Below are 23,352 nucleotides of genomic sequence, written 5' to 3'. Positions count from 1 at the left end.
TTTCTATTTTGTTCTTTCTCTCCCCCCACCCGTCCCGGCTTTCCTAGATGAGAATGACAAGCTTCCCAGCTGCAGTTCCAGGACTTTCACCCTCCTTTTTGACCTTTTCTCAGGCGTATTCCAGTATAATCTGTAATCTACTCAAGTAGGAAAAGGAAACAGCAGCACCCTGGTGAGAAACACTGCCTTCTGACCCACATACCAAACTGGGCGGAAGCAATGCTTGCTCCCAGAAGCCAACAAGAGTAGAACACACAATTAAAAGAAAATGAATAATATACACATAGTTTTTAAAAGACTGTTAACAACAACCAGTTTATGGTGACAAAGTTCAAGACAGAAAAGAGTTCAAGGACAATTCTCACTGGGCGTTGACTTGTGTCTCCCTGTAACTTTTCTGGGGGGAGCGACAGATGATGAAATAAAAATACTGCAAAGCTTTATGCATTTCATGCAAAAACACTTGTTGCTCTTCAACTAAACAGTTCGTGGTGACACAGATATAGGTATTTTAGGGAAGGGTGGGAAGCTAAGAAGATAAGAGAAATTTCTCACAAACTGACTCAGAAACAAGAATGTAATCTTTTTGGGGGGTGGGGGATGGGGACTGAGGTTTTTAATGACATCGTCATCACTTCTTCCCACCACATACAAGGTAGCCTGTATGGAGATTTGTACTAGTGCTTATGACATGTCAGGAGAATTAAAACTTCGTGTTCTGGAGAACTGAAATGCTACTAATTACTCGATAACTATTTATAAACTTATTTCTTGTATATTTACACAAATATATATTTATAAAAATATAATCTCACACAAATATAAAAATCTGCAAGGTGGTTTTCCTTTTGTAGTCTCCATACATTTTCACCTGTTAATTATTATCGTAATGAGCTCACAACTGTCATATACGAATCGGATTGTTTTTCTTTCCTTAAATCTAAAAGAAATTCAATTAAATGTAAAAAGTTGAAACACAAAAATTAAAAATCAAAAGGAACTAATTGTTGCTAAACTGCACATACAGCAAGGACAATCTAGGCTACTCTGAAAAGATACCACAGCATGCTTAGATGAAGGAGTCCTGGAATGTAAAAATAAGCCTGGAGAAGGAGATGAGATCAGGCGTTAAAAACTTCGTTTACAAGATGCAAGAATACAAGCAGGGGAAAATTAAGAAACATGTCTGAAAAGTTTTAGAGATAAAATAAAGTATATGGGACAGGCAATAAAATATATTGTAGAAAATTCTTCTGCCTACACTTCCTCTCTGCAATTTAGTCTCAATCACACAGCAAACCCAGATTTATAAAACAAATGAAAAAATTCTCCCCTGCAAGTGGGAAATTTATTAGTTTATTGTTCTTAGAGCACCTGAAGATTTGAGATGAAAATTTATAAGAGCTGGTACTCTTAATATTTAATAAGTTTAAGCAAGTTTTAATTCATTTTAAACATTAAGATTGTTTGCTACACTTACAACAATGAAAAACCAAACAAAACAGTAAATAGACTATATTTAACACTGGAGATGACAAAGCAAACTCTTTTATAAATAAGAAGAATAGAAGAAAAAGATCCTCAGTCTTTCACTTTACAATTCAAATTAGTCGTAAATCTGATATAGTTAAATGCCTCAAAATTTCCCACTCTTCTGAATTGAGCTCAAATAGCGTTTTGAGACTAAGTGCTCAGAAGTGAAGACTTTTAACCCTGGTGAAAAATCTCCACAATCTAGCATCACTTAGACCAAATCTGGGGTTCCATGAACTCCCCAAAGTGTAAATAAATCCTCACTGAAATTCTTTTGAAAACACATACACCCATATCCCCCATGCTTATCTCACAATGAATTCTGTATCATGTCAGCAGAGCAAACAGAAGGATGAACTTCACTAGCCAAAGCGGGGAAAAAATACATAAACTTATCTGCATCATTCAACAAATATAACTTTATTACTGAAACTGTTGAACATACAAGATGTGGAAGAATTGGGGTTGGCTCTGAAATAAAAACAAACACTGTTAACAAGACACAATATTAAATAAGTTGCAAGATTTAAGGTGCATTTGTTTCAGACTTGGAGGATTCAAAATGACTTATTTCAACATTTGCAAAACTTGTCTTTTTCAAATAAACACTGTATACTTTAGGAAAAATTAAATACAAAATCAAGGTATTTTCTGTTGACACCATAGTAGTAATATGTAAGCAACTTTCCTAATAACCAGTAAGATATAAACTGGAATATTAATAGCAAAGATGCCCTTCTCCCTACAATGTTCTTCCCTCTTCCCCACCCCCACCACACAGAAGCTTTCCTTCTTTTTACCCATGACTGTTAAGGATATTTTCTGGCTCTATTTCAGCATCATGACTCAGGTCATGAGAAGTGTCAAAGATGCATTTCCTTCAGATGGGAAAGAGCAACAGATTTTAACAACCATACAAAGTTGGGAGTATAATACAAAAGGGCCAAGTCAGCACTTTTGACAGCAGGGAAGATAAAATCTTTTATATTCACATATATTTTATTTCCATCTTAAAAACATTTAAATATCTTTCTATCAAAATATGCTTACATGTCCTACTCAAGAAGAAAACAGGAAACCCATACCCAATTTAGCTGCCTAAATTATCAACAATTTCTGAAAGAACTGTTCACTCTCCCGAAAAAAACAAAGTACACTATATAAGCATTAATAAACTGTTCAAGTCCTTGTCTTCAAAACTTATTTTTCCAAAAGCAAAACCAGGAATTTACCTGTGTACATAAAAACCCCTTGATAGAAAGTCCTTGAGCGTGAGAACCACAAAGAGGAGGGATACTATGACCATATCTGGGCACCATATCCTTCCCTGGAATTCTCCTGCCTTAGCAGAAACACTTTTTCTTAATCAGCTGGATCATTGCCAAAAACCATATTCATTTATCAGTACTGTCATTTTATATTTTCTCTCATCCATGATTTTATCAAATGTGGAAACACTTCAATCCATTCCAAAATTAGACAAGAGTGAAATACTATTGAACATACTAAGCATTCCCTACTAAGGATGAAAATGGAATAGCCTGTCTCTTCTGAAGCTACCAACAACAATGCCCACATTAATTCCAGTCTATCCATTCTGAAATAGTTTCACTCCTGTGCCTCATTCTAGCTTCAATATTCTCACCTGCAAAAACATCACCCAATGTTAATAACTCTTTCAATGAACCTTAAATCCCTTTCCTTTTCTCATCCTCCTCCAAATTCTAAGCGTCATTTTATGCTAAGAACAGTTATACTAAGAACCATAAAAGTTTCTATTTCTCAGTATGTGTAACCCTGGCACAGCCCTGACCTCACTCTCCCTACCCTTTTGTAGCTTATAAACTATGAGCCGGCAGTCAGATTTTTTACTTCCTGCTCAGATTTTAAGTTCAAAGAGTACTCATGGCTGCTACTCCCAACTCTGATAATTTCTAAATCTGTTTATTTGATTTGGTCAGTCATTCAGACACTGGTCATTATGTATCCTAAGAAGTAATTTCTACTGTCTTCTCCCTCTCCATTTTTTTCTAAAACTAAATTTTGAAAAAAACATTTCAGTGGACTCTGACCCAGAATTTCTTATTAATTGTCTTTCTCACTGGAAAAGTAAGACAATGGTAACATCAAATTCTCTTGTTGTTATTCTCCTCACTAGACTGAAGTAATAGAAACTTCCTGAAAACTGACTTCCAACCTAATTGTCAGAAAGTCTCTAACACCCCACCTCATACCCACCCTGAACAGAGGATTCCTTTCTGGGAAAACAGACCAGTCTAAGAGAAAAGATCTACAAATAGTATTGACTGGGGGTTCCCTAATATAACTGCCAGTCCCACCTGAGGGATCAGTGCGAACTAAAAGCTGGTGTGACCTACTCATGCTCAAACAACTTCCAATCAGCTCTTTCATGTGGATGTGATTAGCTGAATAAAAATTAAATAAATTAATAAATAACATTTCAATAATAAAATAAAAATGAGAATGATCACCAAGGATCCCTAGCTATCCAGGTCAATATTTTAGTTTAATCAGTCAGAGACTGGGCTGAGACACCACTACTTTTTAAATCTACCTGGGGTAAATATTAATGTACAATCAGGGTTGAGAACCACTGTCCTAATAAGAAAGATAATGATCGGGGTGCCTGGGTGGCTCAGTGGGTTAAAGCCTCTGCCTTCGGCTCGGGTCGTGATCCCAGGGTTCTGGGATGGAGCCCCACATCGGGCTCTCTGCTCAGCAGGGAGCCTGCTTCCTCCTCTCTCTCTCTCTGCCTGCCTCTCTGCCTACTTGTGATCTCTGTCTGTCAAATAAATAAATAAAATCTTTTTTAAAAATTTATAAAAAGAAAGATAATGATCACAACAAAAAAACTGAAAAAGGAACTCATATGAAATAGAGATAATGCGAGAAGCAAAAAAAGTCCCCAAAATTGTATCTATATATCAAAGAAATAAAGACTATTCCATCTATAAAAAAGACAAGGCTGTGATAAGAAAAAAAATCATTTGGAGAAAAGGATATTTTAGAATATGTTGCAGAAATAAAAATACAACAAGATTAGAAGACAAAGTTGGGGTATTCTCATAAAGTAAAACAAAAAGACAAACAGAAAAATAGAAAAGGAAGTAACAGGTTCAATGTAGGAGATCCATCATTCAACTAACATGATTTCCAGAAAGAGGCAAAAAAGAAAACAGCAAGGAAGAAACTATGAAGAATGGAAAGAAGAAGCCTCTGGGGAATGACACCTAAGAGTGGAGAGGGAGGGGTAGGCAAGAGAGTGCCATTTTTCTTTGTAAAATTGTGGTCTTATTTGACTTTTATAATAAATTTATTACTTTGATAAAGAAATTACATTAAATAGGTATAGAAAAACAATAACACTCCAATCAGTGTTAACAGAAAAGACCAGCAGAGATCAACTATAAGCTCTAATATTGCCTCAATGGTAGAGTTTAATCACTCTGGTCCCATAAAGTATGGAGATAACAAGTCCTTGAACAGTAATATATAGAGAATCGAAGAAAGGAATTTTTAGAACATACAGACACCACTTACTCAAATTATTAAAAAGTTCGCTTCCTCTCAACTACCTGAATTCATTCACAGAAGCTAGGTTGGGGTACTAAAAATGGATTTTAATTAATAGTAATATATTTCACAAGTCTGATTCTCTACAAAGACTTTGAGAAATAAATCACAGAAAACATAATAAAAAGGAAGCCGGGTTATTATAAAATGTTATAAGACATCAACATCCATAGTACACCAGGTTCATGCCAGGGTTGCCATGATTACAATCATAGGAAAGTTTAGAAAAGATCGCCCTCTAGAGGCATGTCTCATTAACCATTTTAACGCAAAACTACAAAAATCGGGAGTTTGATTTGCCAATGTAAAAAAAAAAAAAAAGAGAGAGAGAATGTATTTCACCAGCAGTAAAAAAAAAAAAAAAAAAAAAAAAAAGAACAAATTCCAGGTTAGTTTCAATTGCTAATTATTGTATGTGGCATTTAAGAGAAAATTTTTACAGGGAAACAATATGGCATATTCCAAATGAAGTAGACAAAAGGATAAAATATTCCAACAGAGTTCAATCAGTTTTTATAGCACTAGATTTTTAGCATTTATTTTAAAGGCAACATAAGAGTTTTTAAAGATACTCCACAAGTCATTTTATTTTCCTCAAAAACTATGCTATCTGAACCTCCCTCTCAATTTTGCTATGTACCTAAAACTGCTCTATAAAATAGTCTATTAAAAAACTTTGCTATCTTTATTTGAGAGATGGTTTCTTCAGTTAGTGTTTCTGAAATGAAATCATTTTATTTTCAGTAAGGTACTAATTATAACGTCTCTCTTTTCCATCCATTTTCCCTAAAAATCTCATCTGCTCTCTCTCAGAAACAATAGGAAGTGACATGAAACTATTTAAAATGCATACAATGTTGGTGTACAGTAAAGGTAAAGACTAGCATAATATTGTAATTTTGCAACATCATAAAAAGGATAAAAGAACTTATAAGAAAACAAATTCACTAGGAACACTATTAGATCTAACAAGTACAAATCAGAAAAAAAAACTTCAATCTGAACTAAAACAATAAAGTACACATAACCAGTAAAAACCCAGGTAGTAAACTAAGATAGTCGAAAAGAAGATTTTATCCAGTTAACGTGTTTATACTATATATATATATATATATATATATATATGCATATATATATACACACACACTCTGTGTGAGATGAGGCATAAAATTTAAAGCAGAACTACAGTGCACATGATTGATTTTTCTTGGCAAAAATTAAAACATACAAATGGAAACTTCAATCCACAAGTAAACAGTGATGTGGAAAGAAAAGTCATGAAACATCACATTATTATTGATTGTCTTAAGTAGGTGAAACTATATAAGACTGAAATGTGGTTGTTTTGTATTTACAACTGAAATGTGGTCTGTATCAAGAAAACTACTGATCAACAAAAGCAAGTAATTACAAAACTATCAAATAAAGGCTATAAACAATTTCTAAGTGGTAAAAAGAATGCATCCTACAGATGCTAAAAAGAAAAGTGATGCTACCAGTTACCTAAAAGTACTTCACTAAAACCTGGAGGCTTCAAGTCCAAGAACTCAGAGGCCCCTCTAGAGGTCTCAATCTCATCAGCCAGCTCCATTTGGAAGAAGCAGAATCTGGAATTCAGAGTCCAAAAGCTGTGACTCAAAGGGGACTCCTCCCCCGAGGAACAATGAGTTGATGGGAAAGGAGACACTTCCAGGAACTCTGGAGAACAGCAAAAGCGAATCAAAAACCCTCTGTTAACTCGATGGAAACAGCACGATGAAATGCTTAGTGAAATAAGTCAATCGGAGAAAGACAACTATCATATGATCTCCCTGATATGAGGACATGGAGAAGCAACATGGGGGGGTAGGAGATAGGAGAAGAATAAATGAAACAAGATGGGATTGGGAGGGAGACAAACCATAAATGACTCTTAATCTCACAAAACAAACTGGGGGTTGCTGCGGGGAGGTGGGATTGGGGGAGGGGGAGCGGGCTATGGACATTGGGGAGGGGAAGCGAACCATAAGAGACTATGGACTCTGAAAAACAACCTGAGGGTTTTGAAGGGTCAGGGGTGGGAGGTTGGGGCAACCTGAGGGTTTTGAAGGGTCAGGGGTGGGAGGTTGGGGGAACAGGTGGTGGGTAATGGGGAGGGCACGTTTTGCATGGAGCACTGGGTGTTGTGCAAAAAGAATGAATACTGTTACGCTGAAAAAATAAATAAAATGAGAAAAAAAGAATGAAAAAAAAAAAAAAAATTTTTTTTGGAAAAAAAAAAGAAGCCAGCCCTATTACATAATGAATGCCATATTCCTGAACCTACATTGGAAAACTAATTTGTAAAGTAAAGAAATGCAAAGACTGAAAGAATAGGTGAATAAATCAATCAAATTTTATTTCCTGATGTAGCATATTAAAATGAGCAAAAAAAGATGCAAGAGAAGGAATGCTACTGCTTATACTTTCAGGTTTGAGTTGGTATCTTCCTTCATTTCAGAAACAGTATCAGAAGTCAACTTATCAATTCTGAGTCCAATAATGCTATAAAAAGTCTCTACATAATAAAGTCACCATTATATTTCATTCACTCATTATTCAGTAAATTATTCATTTATTCTGTTTTCTGGGTAAGAGGCACTACACAAAACTACAAAAAATGAGTCAGTCTGGTAAACCCCATCAATAATAAACAGTATCAATGACAATAATCATAGCAGCTAATCTTTTACTAAGGATTTGCTATGAACCAAACACTACTTAAAGTTGCTGTGATCCAGACAGTAACTCTGTAAAGGTAGGTTATATTATTACCCTCATTTTATAGTTAGAAAATTAAGGCACAGGTATATTAAGTAACTTGTCTAAGATTACAAAGATAGGAAATCATGGGGGATAGAGTCTATCATAAGTAGTCTGACTTCAGGTCCTCCAACTGCCTGCTCAAGTCAGTTACAACTTAGTAACGGAGATATCAAAAAGAGAAGAAAGGTAGGAAGTCATGAGCAACAAGCACAGACAAGGAGTACAGAGAAGGAGTAAAGACACAAAGTTACACATTTAACATGAAGAGGCAGAAAGTGCATCACAAGCTGAGCTGAGCTTAAAAGATGCATTCATCATTTACCTGAAGAAATAGGCAGAAAGCAGTTCAGGGGTAGGAACAAGGTGCTAGAATTGGAAAGCAAAGGCAAGTCATTAAATTTGCATGGGGCAAAAATAATAGTGGAAGAAATGGTTTCTTCATTCATCAAAAATTTTCTGACTGGTAGAAGAAATGCTATTCTCCTAGAGGACAATTTTCTGACCCTTTTTTTTAAAAAGCTCACAATACCTACCACCATCCTCACTTCCTGATTCCATTAAGAAACAAAAGCAGTCTTCTCTTCCCCCTCCAAATTTTTCCTATTTTCTTGCTCCCTTTTATTTCAGTGTTTCTTGAAAGACTTATCGAGTATTGGTTTCCTAATTTCTCTCTTCCTGTCCTACCAAAATCCACTGCTATCAGCCCCCTAACTCTACCAAACTGCTCTTATCACAGTCACATGTCCTCTACGTTACTAAATGTGATGGTATTCTTTTTCTCACTCTTTATCTTAATTGACCTATCAACAGAATTTAACATACGGTTCCCTCCCTTTTCTCAGGAAAAAAAAAGTTTCTCATTTGGCCTCCAGGATTTCTCATGTACAGTTTTCCTTCTATGTCACTAGCTACTTACTGGTGGAGGATGCAAGGCTCTGTCCTGAGACATCTTCATCTTTTTTTCATACTCACTCAACTCACTAAATGATCTCATCCAGCTTTTGGGTTTATTTATGCCTTCTAAACATTTATCCTCAGTCTAGTCCTTTCCACCAAACTCCAGGCTTGTAGGACCAGGTATATACTTAATATCACTAGGACGTCAAAGACACATCTTAAACTAAGTATGTCCAGAATTTCTGCTCCTATCCCTATCCCCAAACCTGCTTTAATGTTCCTCATTTCACCTGAAGGCAACTTCATCCTTCCAGCTGCTCAGGCCAGAAGACTTACTAGTCATCCTGACTCCTCTCCTTTCATACCTGACACAACATATACCAGAAATCCTGTTGACCCTACCATCAAAATGTATCAAGAATAAAATTACTACTCACAATCTCCATTATAAACGATTCAGTCTAAGCCTTGTCTTCTCTCACCTGGATTTTTGCAATACTCTCCTAACCAGTCTCACTAGGCTTCTACACTTGTCAAGCTAAGATGGAATTTTCAATACAGATCTCCATTCCGATTCTGCTAGAATACAGTCTTACCACATCACTCTTATTCTCAAAGCTCTCCATGGCTTCTCCATCTCACTCTGAGTAAAAGTCAGAGACTGACATTACCTGACCACATTTCCTCTGTGACCTCATCTTCTCATATACACCTTGCACAATGTCCTCTTTCCCATTCCTTGAACACTCCAGGCACATTCCCAGTGCAGGGATTTCACACTGGCTATTCCTTCTATCTCGTACTTGTTCCTGATATCTGCAGGACTTCTTTCCAAACTTCCACCAGGTCATTGTTCAAGTGTCATCATCTCAGTAAAGCCTGTAGGAAGCTTTCTAATTTCGAACTGCGATCCTCTCCAGGCGTTCTCTATTCCCCCTTCCATTCTTTAATTTTCTCTATAGCACGTAAAACTACCTACCAACTCATCATCCACCCATCCATCCTGTTCATTGTTCATATCACTCCACCAGAAAGTCAGCTTCATGGGAACAGGGATGTTTTCCTCTTTTGTTCACTGCTTTACTCCTAGGGCTCAGGAAGAGCACCTGGACATAGTAAACATTAATCAGTAATTGTTGAATAAATGAATGTTATTTCACAGATGTTAAAATAAAAAGCGGTGTTAGCATGAATAAAAAGCTCTTTATTCTGGCAAGTAATGATTTAAATCTAAATTGTTTTTATTAGAACATCTAAAGATGTGTGAAAACTTTGGCTCAAAGCCTTAGAGTCTACATTTTACCAATAGGCAAAGTGTCAAGATACAAAATACAAACAAGGAAAAGGCCCTATCTTCATGGAGGTCAACCTAACAGGAGACACAGGCATGTCAATGAAAAAGTAACATATTATAATATGTTCAAAGTATGTTCAGAGTGCCAATATCAAAGCTGATACAGATGACACAACATCAGGAGATTTTTAAGAGAAGCTTAAGAGGTGAAGTAATATTTTTAGCTAGATCAAAATGAAACAGGGTTTCAGTAGGCAATCAAGAGGGGAGTAATAATTAATTCAAGTAAGGAAAAGTATATAAGTAGGAAAGAGGCCAAGAAATGAATACATGTGGCATATTCAGGGAAGGATACAAAAAACAAGGTATGGTGGGACAAGAAGTTAGAAATAAGGTGGGGTCTTCTCTAATGTTCTAAAAGAATGATGAGACACAGAAAGAAAGATATTAAGCAGAAAAGTGTAAGATCATATTCATGGTGAGCAAGGGAAATGCTTGTGATAGTCATAAAGGGATGAAGTCCATTGAAACAGATGAGGTAAGAAATGATGATCAGATAGTCTTAATCATTTATGTGTCAAGGACTACTTGGACAGTCTGGGAAGGCCTGTGGACTCTTCTTCAGAATAATATTTATAAATGCATGGAATAAAATAAACAGAATTACAAAAAAAAATTACATATATATAGAAGCATTGTCATCAATATACGCTAAAAATTAAGTTCTGCTATAGTATTATATGTAATAAATATTCAAAACAGCAATATTATTATATAACATAACTGCAAAGCAATGTTAAACATAATATTTCAAAATATGTTCAGCAATTGAAAACATTTCAAGATACATTTTTTAATATAATGTGATATGAAAACATGTTTTTATTGGTGACAATGTCACAAGTACAACTAATATTACTATCATGTGTTGTCTATATTCAAAATAAAAAGAAATGCTTAATTTTTGTTAGAGGATAGTAAACACAACAAAAGAATTTCTCCCTATGCATGTTTATGGATGTTAAGTTAAGAACCCTCTTAACTTAAGAAACTAAAGTCTAGGCAACAAGATAGGAAACGAAGGAGATATTTAGAGAGAATATATTTCAAATAAATAAACATCCTCTGTTAAGTAAAAAAAATTTAAAAAGGCAAACAGATAAAATAACCCTAACCTAAACTGGATTGACTCCAGAAAGTAAAAAGGAAATATCCCTATATCAACTGTTATTTAACAGTTTCCTTTACTTTGCTAAAAAGAGCACAGACAAACAACGGTAATACCGCCAAAGCATGATTCATTTTCAAGATGACTCCCTCCCTGTTCAAAGGTTTACATTGTTTTTTGACCAGCATCAGACTGTTTATCCACACAACTGTAAATACATCATTTTTAGAACTAACCAACAACAATGCCCATTTTGTTTTGACAGTAAGACACAAAAAGAATATGGAGAAAAATGACCATCACCCAAACGTCTATGCTTTAAAAATAAGAAATACTATACAGAATAATGGGGTGACATTCCAACATAATAAAATTTTAACACGTCACTAGGAGGAAAATGCCTCCTGAAATTCCTTCTTTCAAAGGGAATGTTAAGTGCAGTACTATTGCAAAACAGTATAATCTCTTCCCTGAGATGCCTTCTGTTAGCTTCACGCAAAAAAAAGGAAGAGAGCTGTGAAAGCAATCAAGCTGAGGGAAAAATCATATATTTTCACTCAGAAATCAGGTATTGTTCTTCAACTATGTGTTCTTTCACAAATGACAAATCTTTAATTGATTGGCATCTCGCACCCTTCTACAAAAATACACTGAAAGTTATGTGTTCCCAGTCATTTAATTTCGGCCTTTTCCCTTGGACCAGAAGATACACAAGAGCAGAGATTACCTCAAATTTTTGTGTACAAATAACCAAAGCCTAGTACAAAACCTGGTATGTCGTAAGCTCAACAGGGAAGGAAGAACAGGAAGAAAAAAGAAGCTCAAAAGAAGACTTTCTGAATACATATAAATGTAAGGACTAAAAATCCTTCCTAATTTTTTACTATTTTATCTGTTCTCTGGTCAAACGAGTTGCCCCACATGCACTCTGAATCTTTCTCCATCAAGTGTTTGGTGAAATTTAATTGAAGATATAAACTCAACACAAAGAGAAAGGTCCTCAAAGAACCTATATTATGAGCTAATTATATGAAAAAATAGTTATGCCTAAAAGTTTATTTCTGGAGTAAAATTTCTTGAAAATGGCTGAAAATAAAATATTCCATGGCTTACTAGGCTTTTTTTTTTTTTTAAATTCCAAATGCTTTTTAAAATGACTGTTTTCACCTAGGACTGATTCTAAAAGATTTTCAACTTTGAAGATCATGGGTCACTAGTTAAATTAAATAAACATAAATAACAACTGTTTTTATAAAAATAATGGGGCCAAAGCATAAAGCATCATCTAAGAAGAAAGTAGAAGTCTTGAATTTGTTTTGAGTTAAAGAATTTCTCCCCAGAATCCATTTACCTACATATGCTTTCAGTCTATCTTAAAACTTCCTACAAAAAAAAAACATATCTAGGATTGATTAGGTATTACAAAAAGACGTATGTTTAAACAGAAGCTAGAACAAATAAGGATGGGTATATAGCCAAAAGAACTACAGAAGTACTCAAAGAAATGCTCACACATGCATGTTCATTACAGCACTATTCAAAACAGTAAAAAGGTGGAAACAACCCAAATATCATTCACTGGAAGAAATTATAAAATATCGGTATATACATACTGTAGAATATTACTCGGGCATAAAAAGGAATGAAGTACTGATAAATAATACAATGTGGCTGTATCTCAAAAACATACTACGTCATATGAGCCAGAAATGAAAGATCACATATTGTATGACAGCAGTTATATGAAATAGCCAGAATAGGTAAATCCACAGAAATGGAAAGTAGATTGGTGGTTGCTAGGAGCCTGGTAGAGAGGAACAGAGGAACTGGTGCAGTCAGTTAAGCCTCCAACTCTTGGTCTTGGCTCAAGGTCGTAATCTCAAGGTCATAAAATCAAGCCCTGAGCTGAGTTCTGCACTCAATGTGGAGAGTCTGCTTAAGATTCTCTCTCCATTCCTCTGCACCATGTGCCTGCGCTCTCTCTCTCTCAAGTGAGTAAATAAATCTTAAAAAAAAAAAAAAAAAAAAAGAACACATGGCGTTCTTCTTGGGTGAGGAAAACATTTTGCAACTAGTTAGAAGTGCTGGTTCATCACTGTGAAGGCACTAAATGCCATGAAATTGTTAACATTTAAATAGATAACTTTTGGGAGAGGTCCCCTCTGCCTCTTGGACACAAACGCTTGTTTCCTTCCCCAGATTATGGAAGTTCTCAGCTATGATCTGCTCAAATATATCTTCTAGACCTCCCTCTATCTTTAACCCCTCAGGGATCCCAATAATTCTCATATTGGAACATTTCATTGAGTCACTAACCACCTTACACCAGTTAGAATGGTAAAAATTGACAAGACAAGAAACAACAAATGCTGGAGAGGTTGTGGAGAAAGGGGAACCCTATTACACTATTGGTGGGAATGCGAGTTGGTATAGCCACTTTCGAAAACAATGTGGAGGTTCCTCATAAAGTTAAAAATAGAGCTACCCTATGACCCAGCAATTGCTCTCTGGGTATTTACCCCAAAAATACAGATGTAGTGAAAAGAAGGGGCACATGCACCCCAATGTTCACAGCAGCAATGTCCACAATAGCCAAACTGTGGAGAAGCTGAGATGCCCTTCAACAGACAAATAGATAAAGGAGATGTGGTCCATATATACAACAGAATATTACTCAGCCAACAGAAAGGATGGATACCCAACATTTGCATCAGCACGGATGGAACTGGAGGAGATTATGCTAAGTGAAATAAGTCAAACAGAGAAAGACAATTATCATATGGTTTCACTTATTTGTGGAACATAAGGAATAGCATGGAGGACATTAGGAGAAGAAAGGGAAAAATGAAGGCGGGGGAGTCAGAGGGGGCAACGAACCATGAGAGACTATGGACTCCAGGAAACAAACTGAGGGTTTTAGAGAGGAGGGGAGTGGGGGGATGGGTGAGCCTGGTGATGGGTATTAAGGAGGGCACATATTGCATGGAGCACTGGGTGTTACACGCAAACAATGAATCATGGAACACTACATCAAAAACTAATGATGTACATAATAAAAAATTTTTAATAAAAATAAGTTAACAACTTAAAATAGTTACTTTTACATTATGTAAAGTTAAGATCAACTGAATAAATGAAAATTGATTTCTATAATAACCGTAATCTCTCTAGCTAAAATTCCCTATTCTCAAAAACCTAAATTGGTCATCTGTCAAGGAAAACCTGCAATGCTTTAGAAAAAATGTCATTTAATGTAAACAAATAACTTTCTGTCATTCCAGTGGAAATAAAACGGTACAACCATTCCAGTATTATCTATCAAGGTCAAGATCCACATACACACCCAGAATTTTCATTAAAAAATGAATACACATTTGCATGAAGGAACAAGTACAAAAAATTTTCATTGCATCACTATATATAATAAACCAAACCACAAACCTGCCAAATACATAGTAAAAAGGATAGATAAAAAAATAAATAGAAGCATATTTGTACAACAGAAGATGTAAGAGCAATGGAAATACATAAAGTAAACCTACACAGAATAACATGAATTAATCTCATACACGGAATAACATGAATTAAACAAACGTAATCCCACGGTGACATATTTTTAAAATAAAATGCAAATGCTGGTCTAAAACACATGATTGGCAGCTATTCCTCCAACAATGAATATTTCTTAATGAGCTATAGTACCAACTCTGGTTAAAGACAAAGTTTTCTGAAAAAAATCTATAGGTATGTGATTCAATCTATAAATTTATAAAAATAATCTCAACTTCATATTCCACACATGTGACACAAAGTATGCCTTAGATATTAAAGAAGTTAGCATGGCAGAGATCATCATTCCTATCCTGGCTTCAATTTATTAAATTACTTAATAAATTTAAGAATGTCCCCCAAATGAGCCTAAGATCTTCTCTTTGCATGAACAGATGAGGGGGGAAAATGTTTTAATTTATTTTATCCCAGATCTCAAAACATAAAGATAACAAGAGAAGAATGGTAGGGTTCAGTGAGGAGAGAAAAAATTGGTTTACCGTGCAGAGGTGATCCAGAAGGGCTACTTGATAGACCTGGAACAGGGCTACAGCGACCTCCTTGCTTAGACGTCAGTTCTTGTTCAATTTCTTCCAGCCCAGCACTTTTCTGGAAACGGCTCATACGATTCACAACTCGTGGTGACATATGTGTTCGAACACAAGGCTGGCCACCATAAGGGTTAATGGGGAAAACGTGGGAAGTCCCCCGGAGAGTACTGACCACGACCCAGCGACAGTCATGGCTGAAGCAGATGTCTTGTACCTAGAAATGGATAGGGAAAAACGCAAACAGGATTGAAACTGTTTGAATTAATATGTTAATGGAATTTAAATTTTTTTTTAAAAGGAGGGGGAAAAAATGATTTGGATTTATCTAGTATCACACATATCACCAGATCTAAATAGAAACATCTACCTTGTTACCAAATTACCTCATATTAAGTTATAAATTAAAAATTTTATTCTACAAGTGAGTTACCTGGTGAATATTGATCAAAACTCCTTATCAGGAATTCTGTCTCTTGCAGCACAGAGTGCCAAGTCAAAAATCAGAACATAGGCAGTTTCACCCTATAGATCTACAAATATATATATGAGTCAGGTTTACTTCTCTAAATTTATTTGCCTTCTAATAAGCATAAAATAGTAAAAATAAAAATAAACATTATAGGAGCGCCTGGGTGGCTCAGTGGGTTAAGCCTCTGCCTTTGGCTTAGGTCATGATCATGGTCCTAAAATTGAGCCCTGCATCAGGCTCTCTGCTGAGCAGAGAGCCTGCTTCCTCCTCTCTCTCTGCCTGCCTCTCTGCCTACTTGTGTTTTCTCTCTGTCAAATAAATAAATAAAATTAAATTAAATAAACATTATACACTGTAGGTGCAGTTATTAATTCAATCCTTCACTGAAGGATTGGATTAATATTCATTAATATTCATTAGGGTCCATGCTAATGGATGGAATAATTAATATTCATTAGGGTCCATGCTAAGCACTAGAAATAAAAAGGTGAGTAAGAAAAAATCTTTGGGAAAAGCTAGAGGAAGGAGCCAGACATAGTCTCATGATCTGAAGGAACAACTCTGCACACATCTGCTTGTTCTTTTCTGTGCATAAGATTTTTATTTTAAAAAAAAAAAAAAGACGAAGAAGAAGAAAGAAAGAATGAATGAATCTTTGGGCTCACAGCCTAACAGGAGAAAAAGACAAGTAAGAAATTTGTGAGAATGTAATATAAACAAAGTGAAGTGTCTGTCTTATGTACCAGGCACAGTGGTAAGAAAAAGGAAGAAATATATGAAGTTTCCGTGAAAGGTAAAAAGGAGATGGTGAAGGTGGAGGTATAGGAAGGGCTTGGATTCTGGAAATAAGTTTTGACATAAGAAATACAGAGAAGGAGAGAAGGCAGTCCAGTTTAGATATAGTCAGACATTCTACATTAGATACAAATGCATAGATAGAAGATGGAAATGATGAGCAAGTAGTTCAGCATATCCCCCCCCCCCAAAAAAAATTTAAAAATCAGACTTGGCAAAAGCCAGAGCAAGAGGTATTTCCATTTTATTTAGGAAATAGTGGAGTCAAGGGACACCTGGGTGTCTCACTTGTTAAGCATCTGCCTTCAACTCAGGTCATGATCCCAGGGCCCTGGTATCCAGCCCCATATCAGGCTCCCTACTTGGCAGGAAGCCTGCTTTCTCCCTCTCCCACTCCCTGTGCTTGTGTTCCCTCTCGCTGTCTCTCTGTAAAATAAATAAAATCTTTTAAAAAAAGGGGGGGGTGCGCCTGGGTGGCTCAGGGGGCCCCCGCATCAGGCTCTCGGCTTAGCAGGGAACATGCTTCCCCTACCACCCCCTACCTGCATCTCTGCCTACTTGTGATCTCTGTTTGTCAAATAAATAAACACGATCTCTTAAAAGAAAGAAAGAAAGAAAGAAAGAAAGAAAGAAAGAAAGAAAGAAAGAAAGAGAGAAGTCAAGATTTCAAATTTGGAAGGATGATTCTTAGAGAGAAATGTAGGAGAGTAGATTTGCAGTAGGGATAAGGGTAAACTGAAGGAAAATTTTGTAGAAGTTCCTTCAACAGTCAAGGATACAGGACTCTTACAAAAAGTGGAATGCAGAAGAGAAAATGTATCAAACACCCTCATCTCACATACACACATACACACACTGCTCATATATCTCTAGTGGTTGACAAACTTTGGCAGACCATCCTCTCTATTTTCTGCTATAACTACTCAACTCTGTCCTCCTAGTGTGGAAGTAGCCACAGAAAATATGTAAATGAATGAATCAACTATGTTCAAAGAAAGCTTTATTTACGAGTGGCTGGACACAGACGTGTTTAGGGAAAGTTAGTTACTAATTTGTATGACACTTATCAGGCGCTGAATATAGAAGTTCATTACTTTCAGATTAGCAAACTCAATGTACTACTTTCATCTTAGTATCACTCTAATGATGACAAGTTGAACAAAAATGTGCCCATTTACTTTTATCCTTAAAAAAGAAAGTCAAGGGGCACCTGAGTGGCTCAGTGGGTTAAAGCCTCTGCCTTCGGCTCGGGTCATGATCTCAGGGTCCTGGGATGGAGCCCTGCATCAGGCTCTCTGCTCAGCAGGGAGCCTGCTTCCTCCTCTCTCTCTCTCTCTCTCTGCCTGCCTCTCTGCCTACTTGTGATCTCTGTCAAATAAATAAATAAAATCTTAAAAAAAAAAAAAAAGTCAAGTAGGGCGGGCAGCTGGGTGGGGCAGTCAGTTGAGCGTCCCTCTCTTGGGGTTATGGGGTCTTGGGATCAAGCCCCACGTGGGGCTCCATGCTGGCTTGGGATTTTCACTGCCCCTCCCTCCCCACCCTCCTATGCACATGCGTGCGTGCTCTCTCTCTCTCATCAATAAATGCTTTTTAAAAAAGAAAATGTATATAAGTATATACACATACATATTAATATGTGGCATATTAGCTATCCTTAAAATATGAGCTAAGTAAAACTCCTCTGGAAGTCAGAGAAGCCCATACTTTCCAATATATTAGATCTTCAAATAAGCCTAGATTCAGATGAAAATCCTGACTGCTACTCCAGAAACAGTCCACCAACAAAAGCTATAAGTACACATCAAAGTACAAGTCTCTAAAAGAGCCCAGAACCTTTGAAATAAAAAAGAAATCGTAGTCTTATAAAGATAAGATATTTCATTGCTAGACTATTGCTAGACAAAAACTATCACTTCATGGACAAACCCAAAATTCAACCATATGCCTGCCCATTTCAATCACTGTGATATATGCCCTAATGACACATTAAGGTTATAATTAAAGAATCTACTGAAACCTGACAAATTTAACTCCCAGGGATTCTAGAATTATGAATAAAAAGCCAGTTCACAAGTGGTTTACCTCTGTAATTTGCCTACAATAACTTCCAGCTAAACTGTCTTATGAAAAAGCAAGAGAAAGTGTAAGGAGCAGATCAAAAAAAAGTATAAATAGCAGAAGCAAAAGAAAAGAAAAACAGTTCCATACAAGTTTAATATCATACTATCAAATGCATTAACATGAGCCAGAATCAAATATATAAAGAAAAAAAAAAAACACCTGTAGACTTATCGAGTAATTTATGTCCCATCCACAGTGCAACTAAATCACGTTATCTAAAACCTTGTCCAAAACACTTATAATCAAGACTGCTTCCTGGTCTGTCAGTGAAAAGAAGTTTCCTTCTTTCACTTTAAAAATACTTGTGATACGAAGTGGCGCTAACAATCCGTATCAAGGCAGGAAGACAGAATTCCACCTCAGTGCTTATTTAGAAAACTGCTCTTAGAGAACTGATTCTGCTCTATGACCTTGAGGACACATCAGGATACCTAAACGAACAGAGAAGATATTAGCTGTCAAGAGACAGAGAGAGTTTAATCCTTTAAATAACACAGAGGATAACAAGTCGCCTACTCACAAAATGTGAAATGATTTAACTGTTGGTGTTATCAAACAAGTTGGGGGGTTTTTCACTACACTACTAAAGACAAGAAAGGCTATAAATAAATAAATAAATAAATAAATAACAGACAGGAAAGACTATATATAATGGCAAACTACTAATAAAATGATGACATCATCTGCATGATCTTTGGACCTCAGTTTTGGAATGATACTTCTAGTAAAGATTTTTCTTATCACAAAGCAGGGAAGCTACATGGGAGGTGTATCTCTGATTTAGTGATACAGTACCATATATCATGGCAAATAACATTTACCAAGTACAGATCAGGCAATTCTTAGAAGTTTAAACTAAACAGGTACGTTTTAGTACCTGTACTGGTTCCAAAACGTACTATCCAAATACCTACCCTCAAATTTAGGAAGCAAGCATATTTAGATAATTGTGATTTTTAAGAACTATTTACTATTCTGAAACTCAGGAATTGACTCAATCAAGCGGATGTGGACAGCAAAAGACAGATAGTATGGCTCCAATTTAGCATTTCACACTGGTATGAAGCTGGAGCAGAGAATGAATGTGAACATGGGACAAGCACAGGTTTCTTCCAGAAAATGGGTCAGCCAACTTTTTCAATAAGAGGCCAAAAAGTAAAATTTTAGGCTTTGCAGGCAAGAAAGCAAAACTGAGGATACTATGTAGGTACTTAGAATAACAAGAAAGAAAACACATTTCGACAAAATTTTCACTGAATAGAATTTTTTTGTAATATAACTCTACTAATAAGAAGAATGGAATTTATTTTTTATAGGAGATAACAGTTTGTTTATTCGGGATTCAAAGCTAGTATTACTATCATCAAATAGATCCCAAGGCTTTATATGTTTATAAAAACCATTCTTGGCTCATGAGATGTACAAAAACAGACGGAGGGCCACATATGGCCAATGGACCACAGTTTGCTGACCCATTTTATACCACCACCACAGTAGTAAATGTAAATTTGTCAAATCATCATAAACTTCAAAGCAGAAAGGACCTCGGAAATCTAAAGTCAAAGTCAAAAACACAGTAAGACCCTCAGGTCAATATTATTCTTATGGTTTGCAAGATACTCCACAGTAAAGAGAGGGAAAACTACAAAGAAAGCCTTCCCCATAAGAAGAATCCATGCAAGGAACATGAAACCAATGAGATTATAGTTCTTTTCTAAATCCAACAGCAAGCAGACATTCTGTATTGTCTTCAAGATGAATATAGCAGTATTCAATTCAACATTAATACATAACTATTGGAGTAAGTCATCTGAGTTGGAAGAAAAAAAATCACACATACACACATAAGCCCTACAACCTGGAGATAACTATTTCAAATTATCCTGGACATCTCAATGCACAGACAGGTATGTATAGATATTTATGTGTATATTTATGTGTGTGTGTGTATCACAGAAACACAAATATAGATACATAAAGACATATGTATGCACATACACATATAATTTTTCACTGGATAAGAGTAACCAATTTGAAATATAAAATAATACTTCAATATTATATAAGATAGTGAAAAGACATGGAAGAAGCACTATAAGTATAAAGCACTTACATGTGATTACAGGCTTTCCCTACAGGTAGCATGTAATGGCAAATATGTCAGTTACTTGCTACACAACCATGGAAAACTTAGTAAACAACTCTCTGCCTTACGGTTTTTCATTTGCAAAATGGGAACAATAATGCAAGTCTCCTGGGGTTTTAGATTTAATGAATTAACATGTAAAGCACTTAGAACACTGCCTATCACTCACTAAGCACAAAGATATTTACTGTAATTATCATAATTACCATAAAAATACATCCCTACTCTGTTCAAACATCTCCATTTTTACTACTATCAACATACACTTAACCACTATCATCACTCCAACAGGTTACTACATTACACTCCAAACTAGGCTCTTATCTAGGACCATGTACAAGCAACAAAAGACAAAGTAGATCATTTTTGCTCTTGCTTCCCTTGCTTTTGCCGATGTTCCTAGGAAGATGTTGCTGCGGCTGAGGTCGAAGAGGTTGCTGCCTGTGTTCTCCTCAAGGATTTTGATGGATTCCTTTCTCACATTGAGGTCCTTCATCCATTTGGAGTCTATTTTCGTGTGTGGTGTAAGGAAGTGGCCCAATTTCATTTTTCTGCATGTGGCTGTCCAATTTTCCCAGCACCATTTATTGAAGAGGCTGTCTTTTTTCCATTGGACATTCTTTCCTGCTTTGTCGAAGATTAGTTGACCATAGAGTTGAGGGTCTATTTCTGGGCTCTCTATTCTGTTCCATTGATCTATGTGTCTGTTTTTGTGCCAGTACCATGCTGTCTTGATGATGACAGCTTTGTAATAGAGCTTGGAAGCAAGGGCAAAAATGAACTATTGGGATTTCATCAAGATCAAAAGCTTTTGCACAGCAAAGGAAAGAGTTAACAAAACCAAAAGACAACTGACAGAATGGGAGAAGATATTTGCAAACGACATAACAGATAAAGGGCTAGTATCCAAAATCTATAAGGAACTTAGTAAACTCAACACCCAAAGAGCAAACAACCCAATCAAGAAATGGGCAGAGGATATGAACAGACATTTCTGCAAAGAAGACATCCAGATGGCCGACACATGAAAAAGTGCTCCACATCACTCGGCATCAGGGAAATACAAATCAAAACCACAATGAGATATCACCTCACACCAGTCAGAATGGCTAAAATTAACAAATCAGGAAATGAGAGATGCTGGCGAGGATGCGGAGAAAGGGGAACCCTCCTACACTGTTGGTGGGAATGCAAGCTGGTGCAACCACTCTGGAAAACAGCATGGAGGTTCCTCAAAATGTTGAAAATAGAACTACCCTACGACCCAGCAATTGCACTACTGGGTATTTACCCTAAAGATAAACACGTAGTGATCCAAAGGGGCACGTGTACCCGAATGTTTATAGCAGCAATGTCTACAATAGCCAAACTATGGAAAGAACCTAGATGTCCATCAACAGATGAATGGATACAGAAGATGTGGTATATATACACAATGGAATACTATGCAGCCATCAAAAGAAATGAAATCTTGCCATTTGCGACAACGTGGATGGAACTAGAGGGTATCATGCTTAGTGAAATAAGTCAATCAGAGAAAGACAACTATCATATGATCTCCCTGATATGAGGATATGGAGATGCAACATGGGGGGTTAGGGGGATAGGAGAAGAATAAATGAAACAAGATGGGATTGGGAGGGAGACAAACTATAAGTGACTCTTAATCTCACAAAACAAACTGGGGGTTGCTGGGGGGAGGTGGGGCTGGGAGAGGGGGAGGGGGGTTATGGACATTGGGGAGGGTATGTGCTATGGTGAGTGCTGTGAAGTGTGTAAACCTGGCGATTCACAGAGCTGTACCCCTGGGGATAAAAATACATTATATGTTTATATATATGTTTATATATAAGCATATGTTATATGTTTATAAAAAATAATTTAAAAATTCAATATTTTTCAATATATATATTGAATATTGAATTATATTGAATTGAATTGAATATTGAATATATAAATATTTTATATTTTCAAATATAAAAAAATCAAATATAAAAAAAAAAGACAAAGTAGATATGCTGTACTTATTCAAAATTCAAAACTTTCCTGCCTCAAAGAATACTACAAAAAAATAAAAAGACAACCATAGGGGCACTTGGGTGTCTCAGTGGGTTAAACCTCTGCCTTCAGCTCAGGTCATGATCTCAGGGTCCTGGGATCAAGCCCTGCATCAGGCTCAATGCTCAGCAGGAAGCCTGCATCCCTCTCTCTCTCTCCCTCTATCTCTGCCTACTTATGACTTCTCGCTCTCTCTCTTTCTCTCTGTTAAATAAATAAATTTTAAAAATCTTTAAAAAAAGAAAAAAACCATAGAATATAAGAAAATATTTCTAAATAATATGTCTGATAAGGGTCCAGCATGTAAAATACTTAAATGTCTTTCAACTCGACAACATAAAGACACATAATTCAATTAAAAATAAGCAAAAAAAAGTCTTTTTTCCAAAGAAG

General features: G+C 36.1%; 1 protein-coding gene across 7 annotated transcripts in view; it reads right to left on the bottom strand.

The window, feature by feature from the left end:
• Positions 1–23,352, bottom strand: part of BCAS3 (BCAS3 microtubule associated cell migration factor) — a 611,032-nt gene that overhangs the window by 341,946 nt on the left and 245,734 nt on the right. For all 7 annotated transcript variants that reach the window (XM_045984131.1, XM_045984134.1, XM_045984132.1 and 4 more), the window contains one exon: positions 15,320–15,584. In XM_045984131.1, the coding sequence (XP_045840087.1) occupies positions 15,320–15,584 (265 nt within the window). The remainder of the gene's footprint in view (positions 1–15,319; positions 15,585–23,352) is intronic.

This window comes from Meles meles, chromosome 18 (assembly GCF_922984935.1).
Source record: "Meles meles chromosome 18, mMelMel3.1 paternal haplotype, whole genome shotgun sequence".
In the NCBI taxonomy this organism is placed as follows: Eukaryota; Metazoa; Chordata; class Mammalia; order Carnivora; family Mustelidae; genus Meles; species Meles meles.
The sequence above is the reverse complement of the archived record's forward strand: the minus strand, read 5'-3'. Positions and strand labels throughout refer to the sequence as shown.